At 37.7% G+C, this 10,587-nt stretch overlaps 1 protein-coding gene across 2 annotated transcripts in view; it reads left to right on the forward strand.

The window, feature by feature from the left end:
* Window positions 1-10,587, forward strand: part of LOC128666886 (cytochrome P450 2G1) — a 50,659-nt gene that overhangs the window by 19,805 nt on the left and 20,267 nt on the right. For both annotated transcript variants that reach the window (XM_053721693.1, XM_053721694.1), the window contains exons 4-5: window positions 1,541-1,690; window positions 9,679-9,839. In XM_053721693.1, the coding sequence (XP_053577668.1) occupies window positions 1,541-1,690; window positions 9,679-9,839 (311 nt within the window). The remainder of the gene's footprint in view (window positions 1-1,540; window positions 1,691-9,678; window positions 9,840-10,587) is intronic.

The following is a 10,587-nucleotide window of genomic DNA, read 5'->3' on the forward strand; positions in this document are numbered from 1 at the left end:
AGACTTACACTGTTGGAAAGGTTAGGCAATTACCAACAGTGGGTCTTGGGGTTCTCTAGCTGCTTAGATGCCTGAGATGCAGACTTCTAAGCAGCATGCCTCCTATTCCTATACTTAACATTGTCAATTTTAAATAAAGTTGTACGGTGACGTCATCACGTCATTGAGCGTGACGTCACCGCACATAACATGAAGCCCCGGCGATGCCTGTCAATATACAGGCCCGATCACCGGGGTAACAGTGGGTGGGAGCCCCCAGATCTCCCTCAAGGTGGTAGAGTGCTAGGGACGGCTCTGAGCCATTGTTAGCACCTGAGTGGGAAACTCTGCGATGGCTCCGAGCCGTCCTTAGCACTGAAAGGGTTAAGTAAGGCCTAGAAGATCAACTTGGTCCTAATTGTACTAGTCTTTATAAGATCTCTGCAGCCTGATGCTTGTGTATTGAGTTCTTTGACCTTTACTCTGGCAGCAGGCCTGCTCTTTAGGCAGGCTGAGAGGGAACCCTGCCCAGGGGCTAATGCTTTGGGGGCCCTCACAGTATCAGGGGTGTAGGTATGAAAAGGTGCAAAGTACATCCTGTATTTAGTTTATGAAGAAGTGTTTATGGGATGAGGAGGTGTAATATATAGTGTTATTATTTATATAGGTAGCACTGAATATTTAGACAAGGATAGGCCATGCAGAGACCAGGGATGTGGAGGGGAATAAGGGTGCTAGACTGAGGGCCCCCCACATTTCTATTGCCCAGAGCCCCACAAATGCTAAAGTTGGCTTTGTCTGGCAGTTTGTTGTTTATCAATACTGTTTTGACTTTGGGTTCTTTCACACTATGGTTCTGCATTAACCTATTGATTTGAACTGACTTGGTATTTGAATTTTGCTTGTTGTTTGGACTCTACATTTGTTTATTGATTCAGTACTGCTTTCCATGTGAGGTCTTGACCCGGACTGTATGACTTTGAAAATTCCTTTTACTTTGGATTCCTCTTCCATTAGGAGATCTACATTTAACTTTTACAAAGGTATGTCTTCCTTTGGTAATCAGAATGATTAATTTACAGTTAATTTATAGTACTTACTTGCTGTTTTGATTTTGTAGGTGCTGATTAAAGTATTAAATAGAGTTCAGCTGCTAAGTTTAGTCTTATTGCTCTCTTATCGCAAGCCTCTGCTTAGTTACTGTGTTTAACTTGCATTATTCCAATAAGGGTTTGTAGTGAGTTGGGCCTCTCAGCAACTTTTTCCAGATTTTTATATTTTGGGACAACAGTACTCCACCTTACACAGGTTAAGACATGGGCCCGGCCAGGAAAACAGTTTACTGTTTGTTATAGCTGCACTTAGTATGAAAATGTGAAGCTTAAAATTCAGTAACAGTAAGGGGTTACAATAAGAGAATTGATTTAAATCTGTAAGCAAAGGAGGAATTAATAGAATGGTAAGCAGTTCTATTGTATCTGAGCTCAGCAGTTCCCCTGTAAATACATTCTGCCTAGTGTTTTATATAACAATAAGATCATTCTGTACGAATACATTTCAGGAATTGGTTCTGCAAATGGGGAACGCTGGAAGCAAATGCGACAGTTTTCATTTAAGACTCTAAGGGACTTTGGACTTGGGAAGAAAACTACAGAGTTGAAGATTCAGGAAGAGGCACAGAATCTGGTGAATGAAATCAAAATAATAAATGGTAAGTTCAATACATTTCAAAAACAGTGTATAGGTTACTAAAATATTAAATTAAATAAGTTATATTTTAATTTCTCTTTTAATAGTGAACAAGGGACTTATGTGTAGTTTAATGTATTCTATTTACAATCACTATTTTATAGGTTATAGTGTGTATGTTAATTGAATAAAGTGGATGGGTATGGAAGTGGTTCATGAGGTTTAACACATATAAAGATAACTCATGCATTATTTAACCTATAAGAAATTATCTTGCTGGTATGTATGTTGGAAAAATTAAAAGAATTGTAACATATGCTAGAGAGATAGTTGTTGCTGTATAATCAGAGATGCATTTTCATCTTCTCATACCATTTGGCTTATTTTAAATAAAAACACTTTAAATGTCTTACTATATTAGATAAAAAATGTTATTTATGGCATGCCCTCTCCAATGACTCCCTTTGGGGCCCATTTATTAAGCTCCGTATGGTGCTTGTGGGCCTATGTTTCTGGTGAGCCTTCAGACTCACCAAAAACAGCAGTTATGAAGCAGCGATCTAAAGACCGCTGCTCCATAACCCTGTCCGCCTGCTCTGAGTAGGCGGACAGACATTGCAACAATTAAACCCGATCGGGTTGATTGACACCTCCCTGCTGGCGGCCAATCTTGTGAGCTGCTGGTGCAATGCTAAATACGGAGAGCATATTGCTCTCCGCATTCAGCGAGGTCTGGCGGACCTGATCCGCACTGTCGGATCAGGTCCCCCAGACCTTTGTTAAATAGGGGCCTGAATTTCTTTCTCTTTCTTGTAATCATCTCTGTCCTTTGTGCTAAACTTTTATCTTCCCCTTTAACCATATACACTCCATCATCTGTTCCATCATCTTTAAGTGCATTCTCCTTTTGAAACCCTCATTTATCCCCTTGTTGTCCTTTTTCTCTTTGTGCCATTATTCTCTGTTTTATACCACCCCCTTTCTCACTTGCACAACCATTTTGCCCCGTCATATTTCCCACTCTTCTTTGTGTCATTTGTTCCCCTTTCTGTGCCTTCCTCTTAACAACTAACATTTTTTTTTCATTTTTGTAATTAACCCTCTCATATTTGTTTACCTACACATATAAGCATATTCCTCAAATTAATATACAAAATAATAAAAATGTTTGCATAATAATTTTGATAAAAAATGTATAATCAAATTCACTTTGTTCTCTGGCATCCTTTGTTGAAATGCTGCTAAGAAGGTGTAGGGATGTGCGCATGATTGAAGCAATATATAGCAGTAGTTTATAACCATGTTATAAATTTGTAGGTGGCAGCACTGCCCTAGATATGTGCACACCACCAATCTAGAAATCTTTACAATAAGGAATACCATGAAAACAAAGTGATAAGATAAGTATATTGAAAACTTTTTTTTTTTTTAAATTGTATGCTCTCTTTGAATGACAAACAAAATATTTTGGGTTTCATGTTCCTTTAATATTGGGTATTTCTCTGTAAATCTCATTGTGGAACTGAAAATGATGTGTGGTGTAGCAGATGGAGAAATAATCGAGTCCATGCCAAAATATTAAAACAGCTAACTCTTTATGGGCTGATCTTTTATTTACTGATAGCAGTATTGATTTATATAACTCATATTATACTAAGAAAAGACAGTTACATTAAACAAACCTCAGTATAGCATCACAACTTAAAGACAGTTGCAAAGTCCTGATAGGAGGTCATTTTCATAGAACATTAAAAAACATAGCAAAAACACACAAAGTAGGCTAATAGCAAATATTACTAAACATTCCCCCGTTTGAACGCTTTCTGATAGTCAACAAAGAGAAATATTCATAAAGGCATAATATAATTCACACCCCTATTTATGGACACTAGTTGGCATCAGGTAACATAGTCCAAAAATCCAATTCTTACAACAATGCTATAACAATCAAGACTTTTACTATTGCGATTTATGGTGATCAAAATGGCAGACATGTTTCTTGCAAATCTAACTACAAAAATACATACCCTAATTAATTAGAGAATGTCATTTTTAATGATTCATCTTATCTTAAGGGATTAAACCCCTCATTCTGTCATTCATTCGAAACACTACACAGGGAGGAATTCACCATTAAATGTCACTGGTACCTTCTCCAAATAAAGAAAACACATTCCATTATAGAGAAAGACCAGTCATGGTCACGTTTATTAAACCTTTGTGGAAAATAAGAAAAAGCTAAACATTTTCGACCTGGAAACCAAAACAATATGCTAATCAATTAAAGAACAAGACAAATAACTAAGCAACCAGTTATAACACAAACACATTTTTTAAAGGAAAAAAGGACAAAGCCCCTTTGAAATTTGCCCAAAACATTTCCAAACCTTTATCAATAAAATCAGTGTGTTGCTCTGCCCCTTGGGGGGCAGTGGGATTACTGAGATGGCACAAATAGGCACAAGAGTTGAAATGGGGCACTGGAATTATCATAGGGGGTTCTAATAGGAAAGGAGTGGAAGAGCTCCTCCAAATATAATTGTCATAATTCTTTGTAGTTTATCTCATTAATTATTATTAAATAGAATGTTATGCAAATTCTTTATAGATATAAAGAGGGAAAGTGACTGTTATACGTACAATACCAAATTATATAAGATGGAGGATTTACAAATCATCATTAAAGCCTCTAGGGTATAGACAATCCATATGGAAAATTAGCTTCAGCTTGTAATAATTTCTTATTATAATCTCCTCCTTTTCATTTTTTTTTACTTTGCAAATCCCCATATATCTCAAACTAGAGTAATTGCTTCCATGTTTCTCTCTAAAATTATTGTACAGTGGTATGTCATTTCTTTCATGTTTGATAACTAGGAGGTGTTCCCTAATCCTATTCCTCACACTGAGTGAGGTCTGTCCAATATATTGAAGACCACAACTGCATTCGATTATGTAGATGACCCCTTTATCCTGGCAGCAAATTACATTATTTATTTTAAAAATCTTTTAACATTTGATGCTTTTTTTTTTTTACTTTTAATGCCATGTTTACATGCTTTACACAAGCCGCATGGCTTGATTTTACCATGGGTGCTAGAAGTGTTTTTAAATTATTAGTTTTTCGATAAATTAATTATTTCTCACCCAAAACATTGAATCATTGTCATATTTCAAAAGGTTCCATTTTTTTCTAATAATATTTTTCAATCAGATGTCTATTCTCGCTATATTCGGTTATGAATGGGACATTAATTTCGTCTTTGTCATGAATTTTTTTCTCTTTATATTTTAAAAGAAAGTTTCTATCTATTTGACTGCCATTCTCCCTCTTTCCAAGAATCTTTTTTTTAATAGTTGTGACTGTTCCAATCATTTTTCATTTTTGGAACAATTCTTTTTAACACAAAGTAACTGGCCTTTTGGAATATTTGCCTTCCACAACTTTTGGTGGCAGCTATTTGTGTGATGTAATTATTAAAATCGACCTCCGTGAAAAAGGTTGAGGTTTCCACTTTACCTTCATTTATCTCAATCTTCAAATCTAAAAAGGTGATGTAAGTGTAACTGTATTTGAAAGTGAATTTGAGGTTATATTCATTTCGGTTCATAACATCAATAGTAAACTTAAGATCTTCCTTGTTAACATTCCATACCATAAAGATATAATATGTATATTTATAATAGAGGATCAGATTTGCCCATGTATAGGGTAGCATAGCTCAGTGTGAATCTGGTCCCCATTGTCGTTCCACACAATTGATTATCAAATTTATTGTCAAAGTTGAAATAATTGTGTGTGAGAATATATCAAATACCTTCCAAAATTAAATTCTTGGGGGGCGTGTCCTAGCAGCGGCTCTGTGTAGTAGCACATTTCAAGAGCTCCGGGAGAGTGGTCTATAATCCACTGAAAATTAGCCCACAACTACAGCAATTAACGCTAAACACGATTAAATTTGTATGCCTAAACAAATTCCAATATAACTTGAACCATTTTGTTGTATTTATGACCCCAGGTCCGGAATTGGACATTTCAGGTCTGTAGCAGCGGTGATCCTACAGGCAGCGTTGTCCCCCTGGTTTGCTGGGGTATATTACTAGGGCTCATCGTTTATCAAGCCCACCTGATTATGGTGTTGACTGTCCCTTTAAAACTGTGGCCATTTAACCTGTCACCTAACAGCCACCTCAAGGCCATTCAAGATAATTGACAAGCCCTTGTGATTGGCTGTGCAGAGGGCAGGGCTCCACAAGCAATTGCTTGTGCAATGTTAAATGCAGGAAGCAGAAGTTGCCTGCTCACCACAATGTCCGGCAGACAAGGTTCCCAGAGGTGAACCTTGTCAGACTGTGCTTTAATAAATGGGGACCCTGGCCTGAATATTATTTTTATGGATTATGCTAGGGGGTGCTGAGGGTGAGTTTATAGAACAAAGGAGACAGTGACCTGAAAAAGTTAGGGAACCACTGAGTAAGATGAACAAAATTAGAGTGATAGAAGCTTTTCCTATCACCAATAATTTGATTGTGTCAAACTTAGCAGCATCACACATCCATTACTGTTCTTCCAATCTCCCTTTTAATATTTTTCCTAATACTATAGCCAGACTTATGAGCTGAAAGGTGCCTCACTAACATCATAGACCAACCAACATGCACACCAAGGAATCAAATAAGCAACCACTTAAGGTCAGATTCCATAATAGTAATCAATTCTAGTACAGTTGAAGTACATTTTTAATGTTCCCTGAAGATGTGTTCCCACTACTTTTTAAAATGAACAGACGAAGTCCATGTGGCCAGGGCAAACAAAGTACACACTAAGGGCAATAAGTCTCCCACCCCTTCTGCAAACTGCCATAGAAAGGTAAACAATGAAGACTATCAGCAGCACCCTGGGACATGATACTCATTGAAGTGACTTTTATGCTGCAAGCACTACAAATCTAAATGATGCAAATACCACACAACTAATGGAGAGGAAGCAGACAACCTATTATTGGAGATAATTACAGTCTTATTGTCGGACCAGAACACTATGGATCTGTTGGAGAATTTCTCACCCCGCAACTCAATGGCCACAACAATAAAACAAAACTTGTGCAGCACCAATTTCTTTTATAATGCCCTTTTCTTTCCATGAAACTATCCATGAAGTTGCACTCCACTAAGTGTAAAGATAGAGCCCATATGCCCAAGCTGCATCTGTGAAAACATGGAACAACTAACTAGAAATTGTTTTTGCCTGCCAGAACAAAACATCATTGAAATGGACCATACAGCTCTCCCAGACTCGCAAATTGATCACCCTCCCCATAGACATTTCACAAAATGGCAGCCATTTAAACTGCCATAATAATGCTTTCAATCTTATCAGAGGAAAGCTGGCAAAGCAATGCAACTGTATCAGTTACCATATCTAAAAAGGTCAAGCAGGTACAAGGCCCTTGAGCCTTGTCCTCTGCTAAGGGTAACCCAAATTGTGTTGTGACATGAGCTTTATCATTACATCCATATGAGTGGCACTCTCCAGATATTAAAGAACCAACCAGCAAAAAATCATCTAGATAGCAAGCCATGTTTCCATTCCCAAAGTAAGCACAGAACATAGGAACCCTTTGGAAGACACCTAGCTACAGAATAGTTACCCTTCACTCCATCAACTGGAATGAATCAGGGTGAATGGGGAGCAAGAAAAACTATGATCCCATATCCAATTTAGCTAATAAAGCTCCCTGTTCCCCCATTCCTCCTAAGTACCTCTAATGGCTGGTACTAACCAATGGTTCAATGGCATTGTTAACCAAACAACCTTTATGATAGCACAGGCGCTGAAACAATTTACCCTCCTTTTTCTTTGTGACTAACCCAGTAGGGATACCATCAAATTCGGAAAAGGAAGCTCTGCAAAATAGTCAGAAATAAGATCCTAATATTACCCCATCCACAAAAATGTGAAACATCTCTTTAATTCTAGGAGGAGTCTGCCCACCTCCCAATCTAGGTAGCCCAGCAATCAGGGCTCAATAGCAGCCAAATGCAGACAAGTTTGAGCCCTTACCAGAAGATGTCTTGGAGACACCATTAGTCCCTGCCAAGTCGTGCCTCAAAGGTTTAGATGGGAGCAACAGCATGATGAAAAATGAGGTTCCCTTGTCACATCTCTAGTCATATTGCCAAATGTCTTTACTCCTAGTAATCTTTTCAAAACACGTTTCAGATTGTTTAGAAACTGGCATTTTTCAGCTCACTTCCAAACACCTCTATGGTACATGTGAATCAAATCAAGGGTGTCCATTTACCATTGATTGATCCAGCCTATGATCCACATAGCAAGAAGAACCTAAAAACAGTGCTGCCACTCCTTGTAAGTGTCACGACATATCAGTTTCATAAGCCAAATGTTATCCTTCCTCAGGTCTTTGGCCATGTAATAGTCCACAGAGAACTTGTGGGACTCCATAATATTCCTATAGTCTTTGATTTTAAGATTTAAAAAAACAATATTGGATAGAAAGGGTATGTAGCTTCATGCACAGTTACCTTGAAGCTAGGAAAGCTACTTTCTCCAGGCAGAGGCCCTTGAGCCTCCATCCCAGCTGTTACCCCTGACTTAAATAAGCCGCAGATTGTGAAACATTATCAATACCAACTGGTTAAGCACTCCTTCCTTGACTAAACCTAGGGGGAGCCTTTTCTACAACTACTTTCTTAAGCATGCTGAACATGGGCTCCTGCCCCTTACTGACTAACCTTAGGAACTAACTTTATGGGAGCTGGAATCACTAGGAAAAACCTTGCCACCAACCCTAGAGTAGCCAAAACAACTGGACTCTCAAACCCATTTAACCCCACTGGAAGAAGGAATGGCAAGGGATCCATAGAGGAAGGCAAAATACTGGGGGAAGTTCCAACCATCACTGAAACAGAAGGCCCAGCAGTACCATCTATCCTTGTAATTCTAGAAGACAGGGAGTACCCATGCCAAAAGAAAAGGACAAAGGCCCCACCCCATTCTAGATTCATCCTCTGAAAGAGATCCGCCACCAACAACAGCCCACCCAGTCTTACTAGGTCCAGTTGCCACAGGCCTTGTACTTCCACATCCACTTTCTAACTTCTCTAGATTAATTGCCATATGCTCATTATGTTGCCCATAAACACATAGCATTCCAGGGTTAATAGTATTAAAATTATATGCTCTAACAAAGTTTCTATTTTGTTTTGTTTTTTGAGGGGGTCATGTATTTAACTTTTTTTCTAATTCAACAAGCAGTTTTATGTTTTCATTGGCATGTCAATAAAAAAAAAACACACACACACATATATATATATATATATATATATATATATATATATATATATATATATATATATATATATATATATAATGTTTTGGAACGGGGAACACTATGATGTTATAAATAATGACAGCCCCCTCCAGGTCATTTTTAATTACAATGGAGCTAAAACAAATAATGTTATGACCACAAGTCCTAATGACTTCTCATTATAATATCTGTGTAACAATAATTAACTATTAAACAGGGAACCTATTATTTGGTCTTGACACTATCTTTATCTTGAATGGATTTAGACCTGTGTTTTATTGAATTTCACAAGGGATATGGAGCTCTATATATGAAGCTATGGATGCATTTTTGGAGTTCCTGGGGTGGAGGCAGCTGTATATCATTATTGACTAATCTGTCTGGGGGTAAATTACAGACCCTGCTTTTGTGAGATTGGATGTGTAAGAACATAACTTATTAGACTGATAGTGGGATGCTGCCCATTAGCTTTGATTAAACGAAGACAGGCTCCCTAACTGGGAACCTTGTCGGCCCACACAGTTATAAATGAAGCCCAGGGTGGTAATTTTGATTACATTAGACAAGGACTCTCATAGAGTATAATTTTAAACTTCTTCAGTGGCCTTACCAGTCAAGGAGAAAAGGGAACAATATTTATTCATACCAAGCTTTAATGTCTACCTTTCTTTTTTAGGTTTACCAATAGATCCATCAAAACTGGTTATGGATGCTGTATCCAGAGTATTTTGTTTTATTATATTTGGAAACCAATTTGATTATGAAAATGAAAGATTCACAAAGATATTCAGTTTTGCAGAAGAGGTCTTTAGACTTATGGGCACACCATGGGCACAGGTAATAATGCATATACATGACTTATTTTTATGTATATTTAAAGGGACCTGCAAGTCAATATTAAAGGGATAGTCTATACCAACATTTTTATTGTTTAAAAAGATAGATAATCCCTTTATTACCTATTCTCCAACACTGTTATATTAATTCACTTTTTACCTCTGTGATTACCTTGTATCTAAGCCTCTGCAGACTGCCCCCTTATTTCAGTTCTTTTGACAGGCTTGCTTTTTAGTCAATCAGTGCCGACTCCTAGGTAACTCCTCGGGTGTGAGCACAATCCTATCTATATGGCACACGTGAACTAACGCCCTCTAGTTGTGAAAAAATGTTAAAATATAGTCAGATAAGAGTCGGCCTTAAATTACACCTAGATTACAAGTTTTGCACTATAGAGGGTGCAAAACGAACGCAACAAAAGATGCGTTATTTTAACCCTCCATAGAGCTGCCATTACAAGTTTCTAAAAAGCCGCCTTGTGCAAAATCCAAGTGCTGCTTTGACGTGCTCGTGCACGCTTTCCCAATAGATATCAATGGGGAGAAGGTGTTAGAAAAAAAATAACACCTGAAGCGCAGAATGAAAAGCTCTGAAACGCAACCCCATTGATGTCTAGGGGGAACAAAAGTTATGTTTTAACCCAACACCCTAACATAAACATCAAGTCTAAACACCCCTAATATCGCTGACACCGAAATAAAGTTATTAACCCCTAATCTGCTGCTCCTGACATCGTCACCACTATAAT

Source organism: Bombina bombina, chromosome 7, assembly GCF_027579735.1.
Source record: "Bombina bombina isolate aBomBom1 chromosome 7, aBomBom1.pri, whole genome shotgun sequence".
Taxonomy (NCBI): Eukaryota; Metazoa; Chordata; class Amphibia; order Anura; family Bombinatoridae; genus Bombina; species Bombina bombina.